The 25,810-nt window shown below is 43.3% G+C and overlaps 1 protein-coding gene across 1 annotated transcript; it reads left to right on the forward strand.

Annotated features, from left to right (window-relative positions):
- The first annotated feature begins 650 nt into the window (after positions 1–650).
- On the forward strand, positions 651–25,583 carry phactr3a (phosphatase and actin regulator 3a). Its single transcript, XM_026332965.1, has 12 exons — positions 651–753; positions 15,978–16,142; positions 16,506–16,685; positions 17,208–17,417; positions 17,653–17,881; positions 18,112–18,362; positions 19,646–19,799; positions 23,753–23,808; positions 24,049–24,110; positions 24,220–24,360; positions 24,562–24,638; positions 25,044–25,583. Exons 1-12 carry the CDS (start codon positions 651–653, stop codon positions 25,057–25,059), a joined length of 1,644 nt encoding a protein of 547 aa, XP_026188750.1. The 3' UTR covers positions 25,060–25,583.
- The last annotated feature ends 227 nt before the right edge of the window (positions 25,584–25,810 follow it).

The following is a 25,810-nucleotide window of genomic DNA, read 5'->3' on the forward strand; positions in this document are numbered from 1 at the left end:
GCGGATACGATTTTAATTGAAATGTGATATTTAATGAGTCAGTGCTGTTGTTTTTAAGCATTTCCTCCAAAACAATAGCATTTAATAAATCTATAAGTTAGATCGAATCATGATTTATATTATTTATCATTGATATTCAATATCCAATTGCCTCCTGCGTGTTTCTGCTTATACCTGTTTCTTAGGCCCTAACAAACCTCATCCCACCCTAAAACATTAAAGGAGGGACAGCGTGAAACTGCTGGGTTGGTCAAACCTACAACAATAAAGACAAACATGTAGATGCTGTAATATTTAAAATAAAGATATAATAAATACATTAGTTGGTGTGTTGAATGTTGCTGGACATGGACAGGCATCATCAGGGCATATCACCCCTCCCACATCCACACATCATCGCGCACACAGCCCAGACACACACACACACGCTCTCTCTCACACACACACACGCTCACACACACACACACACACACACACACACACACACACACACACACACGGAATTTCTGCTCAGCCATGGCTCCCTGGTAGATGCTCAAAGCCGCCGTTGTCAGAGCGAATCAAATCTGCACTCGCTGCTTTCCTCCTGACCTTGCCTGCCTCTGGTTGGGTTTTCAATATTTTATCCAGGATTCTTGTGCTGCCTCCTCATGGCTACGTCGGATGGACTAGACGGCTGTCTGCAACGAGGCAGATCTCAAAGTGACCCGAACATACTCACCGAACCGGGCATCGATCTGGCTCACGGCACAGGTAAGATAGACGCGTCATTGTCTGGGCATGTATTTGCTCTGTAAGCAGGTGTTTTTGTGTCGGCGCTTCTTTGGCGATGCAGCGGTTTCAAAAGCATCAGTGTTTGCCCAGTGGGATATCAGAACACCGAGGGATAATTAGCGCATATGGCTCAATCTGTGGATGTAGAATCCAGATTGTACCAGTGAACGCTGGAGCTTCAAATTGAAAATTAATGTGCCATATCAGCGTCTATGACTGGCTGCTTGTCCCCTCCAGGTTTGCGCGTTATAAAGACGCCTGTAGCCCATTGGGCTGATATGGCTGCAAGTAGTATTTAGGAATCAGCGTGCAGGCCGTTTAATGCAATATCAACGCGTGCAAAATGTACAGTATCTATGGCCTTCTGCATGATGCCATCCTCCCTGACAGGCGCATGTATTAATCACAAAATCCGCATGCATGTGTGCTCCATGATGCCAGGCGACGCGTTATTTGTTGTTTTATCTGAGTCACCATCAGGCTGCAGCCTCCTCATTCAGAAGGCACATGGGTTTGGGCTTTAGGTTTTTGTGTGTTGCTTTTTTTGAAAAAGGGGCATGCACATCTAATTGTATGTGCCTGTAGCTCCCGCATTGACAGCTCCAACAGCTCTACCCCCTTCCCTCTTCCTTCATATACTGAACTGATCACTGTTGTAATCAATGACCGGGGAGCCCCAGTTCAGCACCGCCATGCGCTCATAAGACATCGATTCACCAGTGCATGGATTTAGCAGCACAGAATCCCTGTGCATATGGAATAATGAATTGATTGTTCATTAATAAGAGGAGAACACCAGGGAGCAGTCATGGTCTGCACTATAAACTCCTTTAAATAGACTTGATGTTGTTCATCTTGAATTACCAATAGACTGAAAACACTGTTTGATTTTTACGTAAGTGAAGCTATTTATGGGGATATCATGTGGGCTTGGAGAGAGTCATTGCTTCCTCCCACACATGTTGAGTTTACGCACATGAAGAATGCTTGACTGAATGATTCAGAAAAAAACAGTGTCATTCACCTTTCAACTCTTCACTAATGAAAACCACATTTAGTTCACATCTTGGAAATCACACCTCTCTGTGCTCATCAACCAGCCATAGCACACATTTAATGGACCCTTGCTGAAGTCAACCCTCCTATGGACAGTTTAATTCACACATACACATGTGTCTCTGACACACCTGAATAAACAACACAGCAGCTTGGCAGATCAGCCCTGCTGGTGATGAGAGCTAAAGCCATCAAACAATACTGAATATCAGCGTCTGGTGCTGGAATATGTACACTGCATTACTGTAGACAATGGGAATATACCATGCAAATGAAAGACACAGTAAACACAGTTGTTAGTGCAAGGACATTGTCAGTGTCTGGTGACCCTAAGCACACAGCGTTAGCCACCCCTCCTCTCTGTGTGGATCATCACTGTGCTAGTGTCTGGGACACCAGCCTTTGCCAAAGGATTACTTTGGCAAAGGCTGCCTTTTTCCCCCCAATACAGTGGCTCTTGCAGCTGCGGAGGCTGACACTGTATTCCTCCACTTACTCAACACTGGCTGATAAGACTCAGTGGAGACAGCAGATGCAGTTTACCATCATAGAGAATGAAAACAATGTTTTCTCTGATATTCTGGTGCAGTAATAATAAAATAGGAGGCTCAGATTCTTATAAAAAGGGAAAGTCAGTCCTAGGGAATAACATTTCTCAGGGTTCATGTTTGACATGGACAGTGTTTTCTCTATCACCTCTTTAACTTTCCTTCTGAAAAGGCAGATTTTTTTCTGAAAGTCTGACTGAATGAAGTAGACATTGGAGCTGTTTAGAAACATAAGTCTGGTAATAGAAGCGGCAGTAATAACACTTGTTTAGTCAGTTTGTTTGAGGCCCTTTACATTCTCACACTAATAAAATGTCACTTTCTCCCAAACTTCCACTTAGTCATTGCAAAGTGTTGACCAAGGTAATGGTGTAGAGAGGACACCTTGAAGCATTGCAGACAGTTAGCGTGGCCAAGCAGGGCTCTCCCTGTGGCTTCAGTCCATGATCTAATTCTTGTGTCCCACAGAAAGAGGCACAGTACCCAGCACTGGGAGCACTGGGAGCACTAGGGGCACTGGTGATGGAGATGTAGGCAGGATGTTTGGAAAGAGTCCCATCAGACTGTAGACTGGTAGGACATGTAGACTGGGAATTTGAGTATTAATTCAGTGTAAATACATAAATGTGGTGCAGATACAAAAACACCAACAGCTGCATTTTCTTTTAAGTCTATTTTGGGAGCAGGTCTCTCTTCACGGCCACGTTGTGCCGCCATGTTTCTACAGTAGCCCTGAACGGACAAACCAAACCCTGGCTCTGGACAGGGAATCATATTTTGTTTTAAAGGTGTCAGCCACCATACTCTTCTGCGCACCTGGAAACAGGTGTGAGGGCTCAGGTGCTCAGAAGGCTGCATCTGCAATTTCACCACTAGATTTTACAAATTGCACCTTTGGCCTGTTTATCCATGTGTGTATGAAAGAACAGCATTTGTCCCTAGAGCTCACAGGAGCTCATCGCCCTGCTTGAGGAGACTTCAACATGGTCTTTGCTCTCATGGCAGGTAAACTTGTTGGACCCGAATTAGACAGTGGCTAACGACCGGTGCTGCTTGATTGGTGCTTTTTTAGGGTTCATCCTTCTGTGCAGGTCTTACCGATGCTATCTAACATCAGGAGGATCTCTGAGAATTACCAGTATAACTGTAGCTCTCCCAGTGAGCAGGTAGATATGTCAAACCATGTGAAAGCTGAAATTGAAACACTGTTGATGACTCACCCCAAACCAGAGCAATGTCTTGTACACAATACCTCCCTTATGCTCGGCTTTGATGAGTAAATATGGGAAATTCTGAGTCAGTGGGTCTTATATAATGTAGGTCACATTTACCAAGGGTTTGTTTAAAATGTAGAAATATCAGTGAATACCAGAATCCAGAATGGTATTAGTGCTGCAGGAATTCTTTACAAAAGAGTGATGGGTTTAAATCAACTCAGTATGAACATTTGCAGTGTAGCATGAAACAATAAGAATATAAACATTTAAGGTGCATATTGAGCTTGTGTACAAATAAAACTATAGATTCTTGTATTGCAGTCCTTGTTTTACTGTATAGTAATAATCTGAATTAAGAAAGAAAGCCCCACTTTTTTTTTTTAGAGGAAAAGTGGGAGCTAAAAGTGAAAACAGGAAAATGGAAGTGGATAATATAGCAACTGAACACATGAAAAAAAGTCTTACAAGTGAGAATCTTAACACCAGACTGCTGCTAGAATTAGCCAAATCTTTTTGTCCACCCTGTAATGAAGCATCATCAACCGTGCGGAAAGGGAGACAAACAATATGAGCAAGCGGTGCAATATCTGGTGTGGCTTTCCACTGCTGTTGTGTTGCATGTTCATTTGTATGTATCTTTCTGTCCATCAGTTTTTCTGAATGATTTTCAGCATCTTCTCGAGCCTGGAGACAGGGTGTGAACTTGCTTTTAGCTGTGGATCATATGTGTTGTGGATGAAACAGCAGGGAGAGCAACAGTGACTGAGAAGTGAGAGATTTTTCAGTCTAGAAAACTGAGAAGTGAGAATCAGACACCAGAAAATAATTATTTCCAGTTCAAGTCTGTAAATGTCTCAGTATGACATCACTGTGTCTATGTTTGGCCAGGTCACTGGTATTACTAAGCAAAAATACACATTTGGAATAAGGTAACCAAACGCATACAGCAGAAATTTGAATTGAAGTTACAGTGATATATGTATCTGGAGGACAGTTTTCCTGTGCTACCTTGGAAAGAACATATTCCTCATCAAATTATTTAAATATTTCAAGTTTTTTCAAGTGGCGCCTTAATGTGCAGCCTATAGCGCTGTTAATTTGTGATGCAGATGAAATGCATTCTCACTAGAGCTGCTTAATTAATTAGCTAATCAACAAAAAATTAACTGACAAATATTTTGGTGACTGAAAAATAAATAAACTATCAAAACTTAACTGGTTTCAGCTTATGGAAGTGTCAGGGTTTGCTGCTTTTCTGTTTAATGTCATTGTAATGCAAATATTGTTCTCCACTGTTGGACAAGACACAAAAACATCGTGTTTCAGACACTTATTATTGATTTATATGAGCCTATTAACAAATAATCTGTGTTTTAAGAAATGATGAAAATAATCAATATGAGCCGCCTTTAATTTTCACATTGAATTTCTCTAATTGCATAAATGATGGACACAAACAGTTTTACAGTGTCTGGATAAACAACCAGGATTTTCGTTACTGTCACCACATTTGGTTCTTCAGATGAACCACCTGCTCCTTCATCAAGCTCAACCTAATTAAATCCTTATTTCCTATTTTCAGCAGCAGAGCTGTAATTCACACCAGAGTCACGACTCATTCATCATGGTCAGCCTTAAGGGACTGTGAGTCAGTCAAGGCCACCTGTTAGTAGTAGCCAGAGCTATTCATTTCTCTCCACCATGATGCACAGAGATCCCCATGAGGCCAAGAACAAGTCATGTCAGATACTCACAGTCTTTACAGTCTAAAGTCTTACTGTCATCAAATTTTTACTGTTGTCAATTATTAATTGATGTAGACCCGTAGTCTCAGGGAAGCAACTCTTGCAAAATGAACAACTGTGTATTTTGAAGCTCACACAGTCAGATAGTGATACACGTCTGTCTGTGACCATGAACTTTCATATTACACTGTAATTTACGCAGACTCTTCTATAAAAGGCACGAGGGGCCACTGAATGGCTGTAAAGGTATGACAGTGATGTGGTTGTCACAGGCCTGAGATCTCAGCCAGCCTGAACACCAACTGTATAATGAATGATGAATAATTGTGCTGCTCGATGCCCATTGATAGCTCTAACCCATAGTTTTCCATAGAGTTCATATAAAGAAAAGACAGTGCTCTGATGATTACAAAACGAGTTCACAAACAGAAGCTGAGTTTGTCTTGAAATAAAGAATAATTAATCCGCTCGGTTGTTGTATTAACTGCACTGTCACACTGTGAATCCACACCAGCTCAGCAGTGACTGGGGATAAGCTGCATCTGGACCTGTTTGAGCTCTGCTCTCTGTGGATGCCTGTACTGTCTCATGCCCATGAAAATGGAGCACAAACATGATCATAACAACAAAAGCCCTACATCAGGCATGCTCCCTGTGGACGCGGGCTCGGATTAGGAACCTGACAGTTCCTAATGCATTGCTGCAGTTGTTTGCATGGGTACACCTGCATTAATGTTTGCATTGAGCTGCAGGGGAACCAGCAGGTCTGGGCCAAGTCGTACAATGAGAAAAATCACAGGCCAAATATGGTAGAACAATACAGACAGCGCTCAGAGAACAGAAGAGGAAGATCCAAGCAGCCCAGAACATCAGAGCCTCAGTGTAAAGGCAGTATGTAGTGCAGCTATTTAGCCTCTAATGGCTGAGGTTAAAGGGTGCTCAGGAAGCTGCATGCACTCTGATGTGAAGGGTAAAGAGTGAGGCGAGGAAGCTCCTGTGGGGACTGTGGAGACAGGTTTTGGAAGAAAGGAGGAGGAAAGAACATGGACAGGACGGGAGACTGAACTAGTGAGACAAAGAGGAAATGGAGGAGAAAAGAAACAGATGAGGATGGTGGCCTTTGTTGAAGAAAGCCAAGACGTTGTCCTTCTTGCTAACTGGCTACACTGAGATAATGGACAGTCTATAGGACGCCATCGACAGGAAGGCACAGGCCTGTGGGTCTTTCTCCTCATGGATTTGTCTGATTTACTGTCACATTTTTGGTTTTGCATATTTTACACTATGTCTACACTATTAATAGATTAATTGATAGATTGGTTTATTCCACCCACTCGTCCACACCAATACAAGTATGAGAACCAAGCTGGAAAGACCGGAAGTTGGTGCATTTGGTGAAGATTTGACAATCAATTTAATGTGGAGGGGGACGTCTTTTCTTACATTTTGTGTGTCCACAGACACTGGGGACCCACATTAATCTCCAAACACGATTGAAAAGTCAATTTTTCATAATATGTCCCTTTTCAACCAGGAAAGACACATTTGTGTTTTCCCCATTGTCCATTATATTTCCCCAGAATCCTCCATATTTCTGCAATTTGTTAAACCACCTGCTTCTTTTGGTCACTTGGGAGAAGCAGAAACAATCTGTGACAGGAAAGTGGTGAATTGCTACCTTATGAAGCTGACATATATTGTTAGCAAAAAGTAGGCTGTTAACATATACAACATATACAAAACAATGCTAACATCCATTTAGAGGCATGTTCCTGCCCACTCCCCACACTCCCTTAGCTCTGGTCTTGGTCTCTAGAGCCCCCTGGGGTTTTAGCAGCTAAACGCTTCACTACCTTCACTGGCTAGTCACTAACTTCCTCTGTCTGCTGCTTGGTGCTGGGCAGGAACAGTGTTCAAGTGCGTTTGCTGAAAACAGCTGTCTGTTGCTGCTGAAAATCATAGTGGTAATGAAGCAAAATAGAAACATCCTGTGATAGGAATGAGCCGTAAAGACACTGGACAAACAAAAACAATGCAAGGCTTTATGTGCATACATGCATGCAACTTTATTTAAGGCAGTATAAGAACTTTATAGTCACGTCGTCCATCTCCGCTAACAAAATCTGCCAGATTCAGTCAACAATAGATGGAGGGCAGAGGGAAGTCCTGGCCCCATTAGCAAATAAACACCTGTCTAGGAAGGAAAAACCTGAGGAAGAGGGAGGACGGAGGCATAACTTAAAGATCGAGTGAGAAAGAAAGAAGATGGACCCTAGGCAGGTACCTAAGTCAGAGGAGGTATGGCAGGTTTGACAACCTTTAAAAACACCATAGAGATGAGGGAAAGCCGTGCGAGGCCTTCCACAGAGTGACTGATAGACACTTACGCTACAGTACTATTGAACGCCTCTGCCAGGATCTCTCAGGAGATGGTAAATTAAATACATGGCCAGATCAGATAACTATACTAGCAGGAATGCAGTCATGAAAAGGAAATGAATCGAAGCTTTTCATTGTGTTGGTGGACTGCAGGTGAGGTAGAAAGAAAGGAGTATCAATCAGCCAGATACAGCAATACTTAAAGCTCGTAATCACGGCTGATGTTGGAGAATAAATCAGAAATAGTGACCAAAATATTTAATAATATTCAATTTACAATTGTATGTACAGGAAGAAACAGCAAAGGTAATAGATTACAATCAATTTTACTCCATCACAGACTGTGGTGTAGAATTGAAAGTTTCTACATTAATCAATCAGCAGAAATGTAATCATTAATCAATCATATTAATAACTGATTAATTATATCAGTCATTTTACCAGCAAAATTGCTGCTGGTAAAATGAAACAAACAATGGAAAGACGTCATTTTGGGACTAGGAACTTCTGACTGGCAATTTTCCTGATTTTTTCAACAACTGATAAACAAATCAGCCGATAACTTGGTAAAGAAAAGAATCATTTGTTGCAGCAGTAACTGTGGTGAACACCCCGTAATACAATAGAAACAGCCTTCATCACAGTGCACTGTGTTCGCACTAAAATTAAATAAAGTGGTGGAAAGACAATCTATTGCACCAGTGGGCGAACAGGGAGCGATTCTGGACTCGAGACCGTGTTGTGTTACAGTGGTACGTTTCAGCACCACAGACAGTTCCAGGCTTTGCATTGCGGCAGGCTGCTGAACCGAGCAGAGCCGTGTTCTGTGTGCTGATAAGTCTGTCCCGGATCACAGATGCCTCAGCTCGACCAGCCTCTTCATCTGCATTTTTTCTTTTTTTGCACCGATGACACATTAATGAGGAAAGCACAATGTGCATTTCCAGGGACAAATTCGATTTAATTTAATCATCCCATAGATCCATGTAAGCCAAAGTCACCAGTCCAATACCATTAAAACTGCTACAGAACTGTGGCAACGCTGTACTACAGAGTCTGTGATCATTGTTGAAGACTGTGTGGCTTCTAGCGACTTCATCAACGCTGATTCATCATACGGGTCAATCCTGTTCGTCTGGCAGACAATGTCTTTTTTCACAAAAATGAATGTGTCTCAGTAACTGATTAAAATCTTTCTTGACACCAACAGATTTTACTGTAAACTGTAAATAGCAGCATTTTTCTCTTTGTATCATTTTAGGAACCGGAAACATATTCTGGACGACAAAATATGTAATATAATTATGAAACACATATTTCCCTACTCAGTCTCGCTATAGAACTAATACACAGCATTTATTTGACCTGATGGCCTCTGTCTTTCTTTCAGGCGTTTTACAAGTTTATTACACGAGGTAATGACATCTGGCCTGTCTAAGTATATTCATATATCCCAGACAAATGAGGTCACTGAGCAGTTTGTGCACCGGCTCATGTCTGCACAATCAGACATCACAAAATGAGGTGATCTCCATGGCCCTGCACCGTCTATCTGAGGAATGAATACAACTTCTCAGACAATAATTAATATGGCTAAAAAAAGTCACGCTATTTTTAGCCCAGTTTTGTGGTTTCCTCGAGCAGTAGCAGCTTTCCACACAGTACGGTACAACACGGCTCCCTGTTCTAGTTCCAGCTACTGTTCAGGCTGTTAAATCGAGTTGTTTTTTAATGGGCCCAAATCATCCCACACTCGCACTGGTGAACACTTATGGGAATCCAAATGTGAGGGGTATTCTTGCTGTGGGAACTTGTCTGGAGATTACAGTGCTAACAGTGGTGATTTGTACTGTTCCTCTGTGCACCTCCCACTGTGGTTCCTGCCTGGAGACCATAATATGCTCCTCTCCCTACAGAGCAATGGGAGGCCACTGGAACTGGGCGAGCTGCTGCTGTATGAAGTGTAGACACAAACACTCATGAACTCAAAGGCATTTTTTGGGAGCGGTTTTTGTCTCATATGCTCTCACTCTGTTTTCTACAGTGTATGTATGTACAGTATGTTTGTTTCTGGCATTAACCTAAGTCACTGGAAAGAACAGGAGTAAATTACACACCACTGCCCTCCCACCTGACTCTGCCACTGGAGTCTATATCCAGCTTCACTGACTGAAAACACCCACACCCTGATGCAGACCCACGGATAACTCAGCCGTGCATGAACACGGAGAGTGACTGTTTATATTGACATTTGCTGTTATGTTAAGGAATTTAAAAGACTGAGATGTAAGAATAGGAGTTCAAGATACTGTTCAAGAACGCTTTTTCAATTGTGGATAGATACAGACTGCTGCATTGAAGCTGTGACCTTTTTTTATAAAGGCTGGTAAAGGTTTCCTGAACACAAGGCTCTTGCCATTTCTTAGTCAGCAGGGTCTAAAAGTGTAATTTTATAATTAAACCATCTGTGTGAAGAGGCATATCATTTGCGAGCAGCACGTCTTGATATAAAAAGAACTGAATGAGTCAATATGAATCTTTTAGTTTGTTAGATTAATGTGAGAGCCAGCGGGAGCAGCCCCAGTGAAGAAAAGTGAACCAAGACTTCCATTACCTGATTGGAAAGAGGCTTTGACGGAATAGGATGGATGGGAATGTAGTCCAAATCTTAGCTGTGGACGGGGGGTAGGCATTGCCAGTGTCGTCTCCTTCTTCAGGTGGTGGTTGTTGGGAGAGCAGATGGGCATGACATCCTCTGAGGTTTATCCTGTTGTGTGGGTGACTGGAAAAGCACTTTTAGCAGGAACATTTTCAACCCACTGGATGGATGCGACAGCAGCAGTGAGGGTTTCACAGCTGTTCAACACAGCCTGTGCTTTTTTGGTAGAAATACAAAGGTGTGTCCGTCTAAATGTAAGGGGGAAAAAACTATAGTCAGCTACATAGAAAAACTATGGTGAAATATGCCAACTAGTCCTCAGTATGAATGAACCTGCAAAAATACACTGACATCTCATTGAACAGTTGCCTTCTCATTAAAAATTTATCTTTTTATTTATTTGTCTCTAAACTGAGTCCACACAACCTTGATGACGTCGCAAGGGGTGATTTTTTTTTTTAACAAATTGCTCTCCGGCCTACAGACGTCACTAGAAGACTGGTCTCACAAACCCAGAACTTCTGATTGTATTGCGCAGAATCAGGAAATGCCACTATATATGGATTATATTAGATAGTTTATATATTATATACATTATAACAAATATGTGACTCATATATATATATATATATATATAAAACCTTCGTCACATCTATTTCTCCACTGAAAAACTAAAGTCAGGAAACAGCCTTTCATCAGAAATGAACACCAACATATGGTGACAAACGAGAGCCTTGGGCACTTCCTATTGGCTGCTGGCCTCACTGACATCATTTCACTCTTTGATGCCGCCAGCCCACATGCTGGAGCCTCACAATTGGGCTTTAATCACTTCGATGTGCTGGAGGCTTGACCTTTGCAGACTCATGTAGCTTTGCACCATGATACCCTCTTTTCCTGGAAATGAACTTCATTCCCAAAAAACCAGTCATAACGGAATGAGTCATATTAAAATGTCCACTGTTAATATATATATATATAAATATATATATATATATATATATATATATATATACCATGTGTTACAATACAATGTGTTTTCTCCCTGATAATTTAGTGTGGGGTGTAAAATTAGACATATTGTAGAACATATTGTAGAAAGTAAAACATTAAAACAATAGATAAACATGGATGTGGTCATGTGTCATGTACCCAGTCATAACTAAACTGTCCTTGCTGTCCTGTTTAGCAACACTAGTTTACTGAGATGATTGGTGATTGGATAATTGATAAACAGGGAAAATGACTCCAAGAGACAAAATAAATACCCTAGAAGAAAGAGAGCTTCATGAGACGCAGCTTTCAGGTTTCATTAATGCCTGTGTTAGGTGGACTATTGAGACCATTTAGAGTCTGAACAGAGTCAGTCCTGATCTCAGCCTTTCTCTCTCATTCATACGTTTCATTTTGCATTTCATCCGTTCTGCACTTCGCTCTCTCCCTGCAAGTCATTAGCTGCGTGCCCCGACTGTGGCTGGGCCCCCGAGGCTGCGGGGCTACAGACAGATGGCAGCACAGTTGTAAAGCCAGGGGCGTAAAGCGGCGTGGCATCAGAGGGTGGTCCATTCAAGGGCACATTGTCTGTTGCCTGGGTAGAAGGAGCTGGGTGGCTCAAGGAACCACGGCTCTATGGGGTCTGTGGGGAGTCAGGGGTTAGTCTGATGTTGTGTCTAACAGCATTGAAGCACATACAGTCTTCAGCAGGAAATATTGCACATGTTGGGTTTGGTGCCTCTACCGTGAGTCCACAGACACGTCAGCAACTGAGGCTCTGCTGAAAGGTGCCAAAGGTTGAGTGATCCTGCCCATGGAAACCAGTGTCCTTGTTAAATCAACAGTTTCATCTGAACGCTGCAGCACACTCAGTACTCCAGCCATCATCACTACATATCTAGCCGCACTAGTCCTGCTAATATTTAGCAGTTAAATTGGAAAATTACCTCTGTCTGACCTTTTCTTGAACCCTCAGCTTGTTCAGTAGCATGACTTTATATCTGTGTTTTCTTTGCTCAGGTTAGGGTACACTGGCTGGCCCAACGGGCTTGTTAGGCCATTACATGCAGGGCCAGTTCCATTGAAACGTCCAACCACCATCACTGGATAATTACACCAATCTCACCAATTGCCACTACCCAGCAACCTCTGAATGAAACTGCCTATCTTACCAGCTGACTGAGTGGGATATTGAATTTGTGTGTGAGCATGAGAGTGCAAACAGGTCTACAGGGTGACTGGGGGGGGGGGGGGGGGGGGGGGGGGGGGGGCACCAAAAACCCAACTGACGCTGCTATTCTTAACTGATTAGGACAAATTCTTCAATAATCTGACTGAGCTGACAGATGAGCTGTAAACGTTGCACTGAAGGACAAGCAGCCATTTCAGCTGATGTGTTTCAGTTTAAGGTTTTAATACCCTAACCCTACCTACTGAAATAAGAGTGAGTTACTTGATAAATAGTGTTTTTTGCAGTGCAGTCAAAGTATGCAAGCAGATGTTCGCATAATTTATATCCCAGTGATCTATTAGCCTAATAGTGATGTGCCTTTTTATTCTGATTTATTTTCAAAAAACACAGACCTGCTCATTGACTCGATCAGATTTTTCAGCAAACTAAGGCTTTGCCTGATACAACCTCACTGCTGAAACTATACCACTGATATTATCCTTCCTCTCAGCATGAATCCCTTTCATTGAAAATCTAAAAAGGTCACAAACAGATTCTTAGTTTCATTCACTGCTCACTCACGTTCGTTGCCTTTGGGGTTGTCAGTCACAGTAAAAAGTAAAAAGAAATGGGTGTTTCGTGCTTCACCACTGGCATTTTTTAAAATAACTGCCCGCTTCTACATTTAGATGTAGATGATATAGATGAAGACGTAGAAAACTATTCCTGTTGGTTAGTGCTCAGTGTGTAAACAGGGATGTTCTGCTCCTGAATGTGCTGACAAGTTGGTTAAGTGGGGTGTGGTCCCCGGTGGCACTCTAACGCACTCTGTTTTAGTTTTCTTGCCAAGTCACATTATCATATTGCCTGTTTTATTCCGCTCATAAATCATTTCTAGGTTCACACTGTACTAATGCAGCATAGAGTTTAGCATCATTGCTTCTTTGAGGTCATTTATGGATTGTGTTCATTTATGGAGTGAGTTCTGTTGGGAATTTAATCTTTTATTGCATGTAAAGCTGTGACACCACCACCTGATTAGACTGAATGCAGCCTGGTGCCGGAGAGGACCACGGCACAGTCCACTGCACCAGCATGACACATGGATTTAACAAATCCTGTTTGCATTAGCATATTAATTAGAAATGCACATCATCGCCGCATGGTGCATGTAGTCCATTCATGCTTATCTGACACATATTTTGATACGGCTTCATCCTGTGAATAAGGAAAATCTCCCTGGTCATGCATGTGTTTTCACCTAATTCCTGTGCTCTACCCAGACTACTGTCATTTTCTCCCCTTCTATGAAAAATGAAGTGACTTGATATGCATTACAAATAGCTGCTCCGTGATTGGACGAGCACAGATTCTCCTGCAAGCTCTTCCGTATAGCAACAGCCCCCTCCCAGCTCTGCTCCTCGCCTCTTCTCCCTGGGATCCCCCTTCTCTTCTCCTCCTGCCCCCACCCTCCGGTTCCTTCCCTCTTTCAAAATGCCGACAGATTCGGTCCTCGCCCCCTACCCACAATGCACTGGGTGCTGCATTGGCCTGAGATGTAGCAGGCAGTGTCTGTGTTGGGGGCTCTCCTCCTCTCCTGTAAGCTACAGACCAACCTGCTCCTCCCACTGGCTCCCACTGCTGCTGCAGCATCTGGATGTGGTCTCCATGGCAACAGGAGTGGGCCTGACCCCACCTACTCTCCCTATGTACACACACACACACACACACACACTCTCAGACGCCTCCACCCCTCCTGCTCCTCCTCTCCTCCTTTAAGCGTTTTTTTCTCGGTGGGTGCGTTTCCTTCGGGCTTGACCTGGATTGTGGAGCCACGTCCGCCATGCTGCCTGTGTGACAGTAGTGATGATGACACGGGAGACGGGCGTGTGTGGTCAGCTGACCCGTTTCTAAGTGTTTTTAAGGTCAAACTGTGAACTTATCTGAAATTATCCCTTTTAACCTCATCTATCCCCCTTCACTTCTCCGTCTTTCATGTCCTGCCATTGCTTCTTTTTCCTTTCTCTGCTTCATTTGACCTTTTTCCCCCTATTTTCATTTATTCTCTTTTAGTTGTTTCTCACTTCATATTTATTTTACTACTATTTATATTCTTTTTCTTGTTTCTTTACTAATCTCCTCTCAGCCACCATCACCACCCTCTTTCTACTGCCTACCCATGTGCTTCACGGAAGAAGCATGGTCTGCAAAAAAAAAAAAAAAAAACAGAAGAAAGAAAGGTTGAAGAGGAGTCAGCTGTATCCTCCTTCCTCCATCGCTGTACTCCACCTTACACCTCACTGCAACCCCTCCTCCCTCCACCTCCATCACAAATCCTTCCCTCTTCCTTAGCTGAATATTTGAACAAAGATATCAGCCTCCTGATGCCAGATATCACTATTTTTGTGATGTTGATGTTTGTTGCTCCTAAATACATGGAATTTACTGTACATTTCCTTTTTCCTGGCTCTTTGTGACTGGATGTGCTGGCAACCCAGCAGCAACGTAGGCGCATAGATCTACAGACCTGTACTTTGGCTGATACGAGTCACTGTCATTCATTGAATTACAGGATTTCTTCAAAGAGGGAACGTGGCTTGCTGTGACAGAATGGTAGCTCAGGAGATCTTGTTGTGCATATTTATTATTTACTTTGTTTCTTCCCTTTATTTTGCAATCTCACCAGCTTGTGTTCTATATGTGGTTTGTATAAGCTTCCCTGTGCTTTTGAGTTTTGGATCAAAGACAAAAAGAATAAAGAAACTGTAACGTGAAGATGAAAAAACAAGAATAAAAACAAGAATTTTGTTGTTCTGTGGCATAATGGACCACATATTTACACCTCCTGAAAACATTGACTACTGAGGAGAAATGTATGGGGACATTAAATAGAAATACATGTATAATACAACAAAGTTGCAGCACTGTTTTACTAATGCGGTTTCTGGGAACGCAGCGAGGCGGACACACCTGTTGGTCTCTGGGGAAATGCATCTTTGGTGGGTTCTCTCTGTGTGCGGCCTAATGTTCCCTCCAAATCTGGACCGTGAGAGATATTTATATTGATACATGTCGTATGGCTCAGAGGGACAGGATTCACAGGGACATAACAGCCGTGAGGGCGTGTGCCTTGATCAAATTAGTCTTTCTAATTTAATCTGTTCATGGAGTCCATCGTGGTTTATTCAGTAAGGTGAGCATACTAACTGTCTTCTGCTTTGTCTCTCCCTCCTTCTGCCTCCCTTCACCCACTTATGCCCATTTTATGATCTTTTTTCATCCCTGTATCTCACACCTCCACGCTGCAACACACTCCCTATCCCCTTTGCCCTCTCCTTGCCTTCTTTTCTTGCTTTTGATTATTCTGTTCACACACCCACGTCCTTTCCTTACCCCATTTCATCCTCCTGTAACACCTCTCGGTCTCTGCTGTAGTAGACGTGGTGGACCAGCAGAGGGTGCTGAGGACAGGCTGCCTGGTGACTGGGGTCCACACTCCACCTATCCGACGGAACAGCAAGCTGGCCACACTGGGACGCATCTTCAAGCCCTGGAAGTGGAGGAAAAAGAAAAATGAGAAGCTGAAGCAGAGTTCAACAGGTACAGGGCACATGGGTGGAGCAGGGTTGTGGATTTACAGGTTCCACAAACGGATGCACTCTCACTCACACCGCTCTCTAACGAATGAGGTTAGGAAGATGTAATGAGAGGTTGTGAGTGAAAACTGAGGCAAGTCAGGCACCTCCATTGGAATGAATCAATTTATAGTGACTGCAGCCAGGTGCTGTGTACATTTGGACTACAGCTATAGAGATGTACAGAAGAGATTAAGCAACAAAAGCTTCAATACCACAAGTGACTTTTTATTACTGGAGATATTTCACATGGATGCAACTTAACTGTGCTCATACACAATAAGAAGTCATGCCAAGTACACAGACCTTCTCTCTTGTCCCCTCAAAGATGTAGCATTATCCAGCGGTCTTCTATGCCACGACCCGAGCTCCCCTACCCAGGGCCGCTGCTCAGATGGTACAGTCCTGCTTGGAGGATTTGGAGGCCCTTTGAACCCAAACCTCACAGTTAGCAGCGTGGAATACCTTGGTCCTGAGGAGGAGCATCCCCCCCCAGGTAGGGCAGCCGGTCACTGTACTCAGACTCAACAAGTCAGTAGAGCTGCAAAAGCAACAGACTGGGGGGAAGGGGGTTCGTAAAGTGACCCCAGGTTTATACCTGATCAGTATGAGATTGCTATGATCAATTTCATGAAATTAACCTGAATGAGGGCAGAAGGATGTGATGCAGTTTTCTTTCTTTGTTTTTAACAGTAATGTTTCTCTAATAAAGTAAAGATGCTGGTCTGCATGCCTGTTGATGTATTCTGCACTGCATAATGGAGGCATTTGTGTTGCTGTTCCACAAATGTACCATCAGAGGGCAGCAAAGACAATTCAATGAGGTCTACAAATGTCTGCATGTGCATTTGGTAAAGTCAAGTCCTCTGTCCATTAAATGCCATACGGTAAAAAGGGAATCATGTTTTGTGTGCAGTGCATTTTATTTCAGAGCAGTGACACAAATTATCAGCTTTTCAAATTGCAAAGTAGTTTTTCATTTTAGATTAATTTTATAATTGTGTTTTGCTTCATTAATGTCCTCCAATAGCGGCCCCACTCCAGGACTGCGAACGACTGGAGGACCATATGTCACAACCAGTGGAGGAGGGAGAAGAAGATGTGCAACCTACTGGGGATTTACCTGAGGGGCTGCATGACACTGGAGAGCAGATGGAAGACAGACCAGAGGAGATTCTTCCAGGAACCTCCCCACCACAAGTACCTTCAAAACATTTGTCCCAGCTGAGCACTGGAGATGGTGAGTGCTGAGAGAAAGGTTATTTTTACACAAAACAGAGTAAACAGACAAACACAGGGTGGCTGGAATAACAGTTTCTGCACTAGTATCCTAAATCACGATAAGCCCAAACGGCTGGGAACTAAACTGATGTAAATATAAACAGAGTAAAAACTGTTTCCCTGTAGTTTCCCAAACTTCAGCTCAGTATCCTTTCATAAATTCTGGCCCCTGTGATCTCATCCCCTCCTTTCAGATTCAGGGCCCGTGTCGCTCCCGGCTCACCTGCCCAACTCCTACCTCCCCAAAGAGCCTCCACCCAGGGCCACAGAAAGCCTGGCTTCAATGACTCTAACGTTAAGAGGGCCCCTGGCCAACCCCTCAGGGTCCCCACATCTAGGCAATATCATGCACCCTCCCATGCCTCCGAGCTGCATTATGGAGGAACTGCAGAGAGCCTTTGCTTCCAAGAACAGGCAGGAGAGGTGAGTCTCGTCAGCTGGACCCCAATGCATCCATCGAGCATATGGGGCGACAAGATACATAAGTTGGTTTGTTCAGTCCTACTTTCACAGAAGGTCCAAATTAAAATTTCAAATTAATAGAGTACTGTTCATTTGTTAAATCTGTATTTAAAAATCCAGATGTTTTCCCTCCAATCCAGCCACCACCAGTGACATTAATCCTACATTTGTCCTCCACTGCCTCCCTTCAGTGTCCACGAAGGGTGTGAGCAGGGCTCACCCCCACGCCTGTGGTGTTCTGATGGACGGCTGTCTCGCTCGTGCAGCTCTGAGAACCAACACACGTTGTCTTTGGTGGGCGGCTGTGTGGGAGGTGGAGGGTCCGACTGGCCTAAGAAGGAAGCGGAGGAGAACAAGGAGAATGTGCGGCTGGACCAGTGCTTCTCCAACACCTCAGGCCTCCCCACCGATCTGGACGGCTGGAATGAGTCGGTCATTTCTGGTAGGTCAAAGGATGATTTATAGTACGGTCGGAAACCAGCTGGACATTTATTTTAGGCACCATCTTAATTATAGTTTGCTTAGAGCTCCAGTGACCAACCTGTAGTCCAACCCTGGATATCACCTGGTCCCAGGTTTGCTGTTGTGTCATTAGTTTGTGGAGTTTAATTTGGGAACTGGCACAATTTAAAGCTGCAATAATCAATATTTTCATATTAACAATTGACCAAATCTTTAAAATTAATATCCACTCTGAATAATAGCCTACTCAGCAGTTCTGCTCAGCTCAGAGAATTCTAGTGCCTTTGAGCTCATTGTTTTGGTTTTAAGGTCTACAACATTGATATTTTTGCTCACTGCTTGTGGCTAATGTCAAACGTCAAATAGAGCAACATTCAGGTAAACACACTGGAGGACTAAATTGCTGAATAGCTCAATGTTTCCTTCAGGAAATGGTAGAGACCATAACAGAGTGAATGTGGATAATGGACTAACGTGGCCAGAAACCCGATTCCAAATAAACACTAATGTCGCTCACTGACCCTGAAAGTGAAAACAGGCAACTAATGTGAAAAAGTTTGGGCCAGACAGACCACAAGTCCATCACAGGGCTGACACATAAGAGACATACAAACTCAGGTTCACACCTACAGAAATCTCAGAGTCACCAGTTAATCTAATCCCAGTGCTTTAGTTTGGGCTGTGGGACGACCCAGAAAAACCTCACGTGGTCACACGGAGAAACAAGATTCAAAGCCAGAATCTTCTTGCTGTGAGACAACAGTGCTAATCACTGTGCTGCTGTGCCATCCTAGTGGTAAATCCTCCCAAACACTTTTGCAATAATCCAATTATGACACAAACCAGCAAAGAGTTTACACAGTGAACTCAGGGGATTTTGGGGCCTCTGGAAATCTGGGTCCTTTGTGCAGTAGCCTGGTTTACACATCTGGTTAGAAGCTACTTTTAAAAGGTCTATGAGACTTGGATGTGAACATCTTAAAACACCTTCTAGCCCAGTTGTTTTTCATTTAATTCCTTTACCAAATGTGCTGCTGTACAAAGCAAATATGGAACACCGTTTCTGTGTCTGAACTGCACTATAAATGATGTTCACTTAGTGAGGGGATGTTTGTTGGGGTATTTTGGAGGATTAAGGATCAGCTCATTTACTGTACATCTTTGCATAGTGTTCACATATGAAAAGGAGGAAGATTATTAATTTAAGGTCTGATTGGCTGACACGAGTTTTCAGGTTGTTAATGAGTGCATGTGTGCCTGCAGGTACACTTCCTCGCAGGCTAAGGAAGGAGCTGTTGGCCGTCAAACTAAGAAACAGGCCCAGCAAGCAGGAGCTGGAGGACAGGAATATCTTCCCAGCGAGGAGCGACCAGGAGCGCCAGGAAATTCGCCAGCAGATTGAGATGAAACTTGCCAAGTAAGCAAATGTTCTCTACTTTGCTTTCTCTGTCTCAGTAGTTTTAGAGATGCGTTTGGTGAATAAACTGAAATTGTCCGCTGGTCAGATGTTATTTACATGGGCCGACATCAGAAATCAAACATTTGCCTCAAGGGGTTTGCTCTGGAAATATGTGCTATTCCCTAAATATATCCCTGTGCTATTCTCGGTGTACTGATGCACATCCGTGAAACTTTAGCGATGCTTTTTGCAGAGTAAGCCAATACGCTTAATTTCTTCAGTTACATATCATCCAACAGTAGGTGGAGGTGAAATAAAATCTAATGTAAACAGATTAGCTGATTGTTTTGCACAGACTTGATTTGTGTTGTGTAATCCAGTGCTGCTCAGGGGAGTCTTGTCTTGCCTGGCTGTGATGCTTTTTACTCACCCGGAAAGGCTCTTGATTATATTAGCATGTAACCACTTTAACTGAGAAGCTTCCCAGTGTGTGTGTGTGTGTGTGTGTGGGTTTCAGCTCTTTTGGCGGAAGATTAACATGCACATGTTCACTAAAGCTTGGATGCTTTTGAAAGAACAATTTCTCAGTGTTTCTGCAACAAGTACAGTCTCTGCTTCCAAAAGAGTCTGTTCTACGTGAAAACTTTGTGTGTGTTCTTCTCTGCCAGGACATTAACGGAGCAGCTGGCTTTACAATACAAACTTCCAAAGATTGATAGTAACAGTCTTGTGTTTGAATAAGACCCAGGTTCTTTAACACCAACGGGGCATGCCACAGCGTTACGTAACCTGCTGTGCAGTACTCATAGCCAAGCGCTGAGTACCACCCACACTTTCTGGAGAACAAGATTGGATCTGTTGTCTGTCTTGAGAAAACGAAGAATACTGCCTCTCTGATCTATTCTTAGACACACTGGAAGAAAGTGGTTTATTGTTATTTGAGAAAAAGTGTAGAAATGTTCACAAAGCAAACAGCTTATGTAAAGGTGAGGGCTGAGCACGACTGTAAAGACAGAAGTTCCACTTGTAGCACAAAAGTGAGAAGCTGCTTGTTACACAAAGACCTAGTTCTATACTGGATTCAGCTGATTTACTATTTTTGACTTATATCGATTACAATTTTCAGCAAACACCATCACAAATTAACTTCCAGCTTCATACGTGTGCATTGTTCGGACTGTCCTGCAGGATATTGAAAACTGGTGTAAAATATTTAGACTATAAAAGACTTTTACAAATTCCTATTACTGTTGAGCTTTGGTTGTTCTAGAGTTGATTCCAGAGCCATAGTCTCTAAAGCCCCAGGCTCTAAATGCAGCATATGCAGAAACACAACTGCACCATTTTGGGGGGAAATCTTGGCTAAATATAACTCAGACTGTAAAAAACATCATACTTAGGTTTCTTTTTTCTATCCTATCTGCAGCGTACAGTGAAAACCCACTGTAACATAGGCTGCCAACGTGAAGGCAAATTGAGTCTTGGTGGATGATGACACCTTGTCTATCCATTGTACCATTGACAGATGACCTTTCTATCTTTGGAAGCTCCCCGCCTGGCACTAGTTCTGCAGTCGCGCTCCACGGTTTCCAATTTTAGCTCCTGACACTGTTCAATAATGCATCTCCTTATGCACTCTCTTCTCCCCACAATCTGTTGTCGGGGAGTTATATCAGCAGAAAGAATAGGGGGAGGAGCAGGTGGGGGCCTGCTACTGTACTTGGAAAAGGAAGAAAGCGGGGAATGGCTGATTTCGTCTTCCTGTACAATTGGCATCTGAAATAAAAGACTGAAAGCCTGTGCCACCCACACATTGATTTTTCATTCTTTTGTTTGGATTTCTCAAGTCCTCCCTTGGCTGGCATAGTTAGATTTTCTTTTCTAACCCATTTTATTGCAGAACATTCTGAGGCAAGTGGAAACCCTCATGCCAATGGTCGTTTATGCGTCATTACTGTATTCTGAGACTTTTTAAATCCTATTTCTGCAATATATCCTAAAGTGGGTGAACAGTGAGTCAGTGTATCGTTTAATATGGTGATTTTCTTAGTTATCCCAAACAAATCATCATCTGGCAGCTGAAAGCAGGGTTTAATAAAGAATATCCTGTTCACCAAAAATAGTGTTTCGTATCATCGGTGGTGTCTGAACTGACAAAGGCAAAAAAAGCAATTGTTCTGTTTCTAATAATAGCCACAGCACATACAGCAGTGTGTCACGGCGAAATCCCCATCAGCCTGTTGCTAGGCAGAATTGATCATTTCTGCAGGAAGACTATTCCCTCAGACACCAAGTGCCGTTGCCAAGCAACTTGGCGATCAGGTCAATAATACAGTGGATGGTCGTATCCGCTGGGGCGTTGGAAGAGATTTCTGTTCCATCTATTTAAGATGTTTCACTGTTAGGGGTGTGAGTACATTTCGTCTCTCGCTCTGTTTATCGGAGAGTCCTGGTGATGCTGTTCTGTTTCACCACTGATGAGATTTTGAAATGGTCACATAAAACTTGCCTGATCTGAAGAGGGAAAATAAAAGCAGGGACAATAAAAAGACATTTTGTTTTGTTTGTTTTTTTTATAAGGATGTAAATAGAGAGACATGAAGTCTTTGTGTAAAAAGCTGAAAGTGTTCTAGACAACGTTCTTCCCTCTGTTCCATTTTTAATCTCATTTCTCAGAAACAAATTTGCACAAGGAGACAATCTGTTATTCCTCATGCTATTCCTGGATATCTAGTCAGACGTGTTAATTAACAGACTGGTTGTGTACTCATTACGCTACACAGTCCTGAGTAGAAACAGCTCAACAGGTTGAAAATAACATTCCTCACATAGTAGATATTTCTGTGAACTGTCTTTTCTCCATCTGTGATGTTTCACTGAGGGAGAAAGGAACTACAACAGAGCCCCGAGACAAACACTTATATATAATAATACTCTGATGCAGATGCCTTTTCTGTTTAAATGGGGTTAAGAACATCACACTGATTGTACTGTGTGGTACATTAGACCACCAGGATGCTTTGTGCATGCTTGGGTCTCGGTGTGTGTGACCTAACTTTGATCCTTCATAGGACAGAACTTTAAAGGCTCTAATGTTAGCCACGCTGAGGGGGTAAAGAGAGTCCTGCTGCCTGATGGCATTCTACCCTCTTTGTCCTTCCACCCTCTGGAGGTCTGCTGCAGGGCGTGCCACATGCTGCCAGGAGCTTGCATTTATTATTTATACAAAGTATGAGAGGTACACTCAGGGGGAGCGGGGAACCTTTTGGATGCTTTGATGGTGAAGAAACGTGACAGCTTGAAATAAATGTACATGTGATCTGAATGTCTGAGCTGTTGTTACAGCTTTTAATCGTATTATATGTTTTATCATTATTTTGGTATTACATGGCAGAATATCACTGTTCTGAAGCTTTTCCTCTTTTGAATCCGTTCACCACTTTAAAACACGGTGTCCTATACCTGACCAACACTGAAATGAACTGATGCAACGTGAGTAACATGACGGTGCCGGTAGCCCAGTGTGCATCAGGAGGGTTTGGGGATGCCGTGAGTGGGAGTCCGATAGGCCCCGCCCCGTGCACATTATTTATGCAGTAACCAGGGAGACTGGGGAAGTCTCGCCCAGTCAGCCCATCACGACCCAGCTCAAAAGCGCCTGTCGTCAGCGGATGGTAGTAGAGGAGCTCCCGTGCTGCGCGGCGGGGCAAACGCAGATGTAGCACCTGGAAGTCGAACCAGAATTTAGTGGAGATTTGTCAAACAGGAGAATCGCGCTTCTCTGACTATTCCAGATGTGGGGAGCGCCTCTGCCCAAGCATCACAGCCGCGGTTTGGATGCGAGATGGAGACATAGGGGGTTCCTGTCGAGAACGCGCACCGTGAAGAAAGTGCAGTCGGTTAAAAGAGGATAGGACAGGGACTCTTCAAGTCACAATGGTTCAAAACGTGGTTTTGGTGTTTCTCCGCAGGAGGCTGAGCCAGAGACCGAATGTGGAGGAGCTGGAGAGTCGGAACATCCTGAAACGTAAGTTGATCTTCACCTGGATACTTTCTACAATTAAAACTGTATGAAATGATGCATTAGTGAGTTTCACTGAAGGAGAAAGGCTCTGAGTGCCCAGTGCCGTATATTATTCATGCAGAAAGATGCATGACTGCACATTCCTCCTGAAGGATCCTCTTAGAGATGGCAGGAGCTGACTGTATAAACACCTTGTCTGCTGATTGCATGGATTTCTAATTATTAATAATTTTCTTTACCCAGAGAGAAACGACCAGGTGGAGCAGGAGGAGAGGAGGGAGATCAAACAGCGTCTAAACAGAAAGGTACCAGATGTTTCCTCTATATATTTAAATGCGTTTATTTGTGATCACAGCCTCAACAACATGAGTGCAACTTAAAATGTGAATGACAGTCCCACTTTGTGTGTCCCAGCTCAACCAGCGACCCACAGTGGATGAACTGAGAGACAGAAAGATTCTGATCCGCTTCAGTGATTATGTGGAAGTGGCCAAAGCTCAGGACTACGACAGGAGAGCAGACAAGCCCTGGACTCGGCTCTCAGCAGCAGACAAGGTGTGTTTGTGACCTACTGCCCATCAAGACTATCAGCACAGATTTAGCTGATATCCTGTTCTTTAGTTTTAGGTTCTTCATTTTTTTTTGGTCTGGTTATTCTTTCTTTTCCTCCTGTGGTCACTCCAATGTTCTCAGCACCATTCACTTCTCATTCACCTGTGAATCCACTAAAGCTGTTTTTCTTTGTCCTCCCCACAGGCTGCAATCCGAAAAGAGCTGAACGAGTTCAAAAGCACTGAAATGGAGGTGCATGCCTCAAGCAAACACCTAACAAGGTCAGTATTCGGATGTGGACGTATGAGTTTGGGAATGCTTTATTCTGGGCTGCAGTGGTCTAAATTTAGCTCCCCTTGCTCATCCAGAGAGCTCTGGGGAGCTAAAGATAGAACTGAGTGCTTCTAAACAGGGTAGGGGAGGTTGTCCTCTGGAGACCTCGTACCCGCAGGCAGAGAGGAATGATAAAATGCCACGGTGCCCTTGGGTAAGACAGTTTGAAAATCAGGGAGCCTTGATTTGAGTTAGTGACCCAGAGGGGAGATGTGGAGAGATAGGGCCCCTCTGTGCATTGAATCACTGTGCTAAAAATAGCTGCAACCAGAACTGAGTATGATGACAGACCACCCTCTGTTCTCTGATCTTCTCCTTTACACACCGTCTCCACTGCACGTTTGCCTCTCCAGGTTCCACCGGCCATGAAAGAGGGGAGTTTCTTCTGTGAAGAAATGCTGAGCCTGGAGATTTTCTGAAGCTGCTACAAGCTGCTCAGCGGTGACAGTTCAAAGAGCCTGGAGCCTTTTCGTCTTCAGCGTCTTTAACCTTCTTCCAGCACCCTTGACTATTCAGATGACTGTCGTATCATCCGTACGAGGGCATGGGTGTCGAAGAGAAGACGAGGGTAACGTTGGCGGCAGCGTGTCCTGGAGACTACTGGATGTCGCCACAAGGAAGCTGGCTGGTGGAGGAGGACTTTGGTGGAGCTTCTGACTCTCAGGATGAGAGCAGAGGAAAAACAATCGTGTCTTTCAGTCAGTGTTTTTTTTTTTTTTTGTACTACTTCATGGACTCCTTTGACACGGCGGTGTAAATCTGTGTAGTGGGAAGATGATGTGCATGTGACCAGCTTCACCTTTTCTTAACTGATAAAGTGTCAGTTGGACTGTATAAAGATCAGTCTGGGGGATGTGGTATTGGGGATGAATTTGATATTAACTGTACATACAGGATGTGACTCTGAATGGGACCGTCAATGTCATCACTGAAAAAGCAAAATACCTTTGTAAGCACTACTTGTCTCAAAATACAAGGTCTTTTATAAGAATGGCTTATCTCATTTTTAAATCATTTTATTTTCAATGAAGAATCAGGTTGATGAATCATTTAAAAACAGTTGATGGATTTGACATTTTAAACATTTAGTTGGCCATTTTTCAGTATTTAACTAACCTTC

This window comes from Mastacembelus armatus, chromosome 7 (genome assembly GCF_900324485.2).
Source record: "Mastacembelus armatus chromosome 7, fMasArm1.2, whole genome shotgun sequence".
Classification (NCBI taxonomy): domain Eukaryota; kingdom Metazoa; phylum Chordata; class Actinopteri; order Synbranchiformes; family Mastacembelidae; genus Mastacembelus; species Mastacembelus armatus.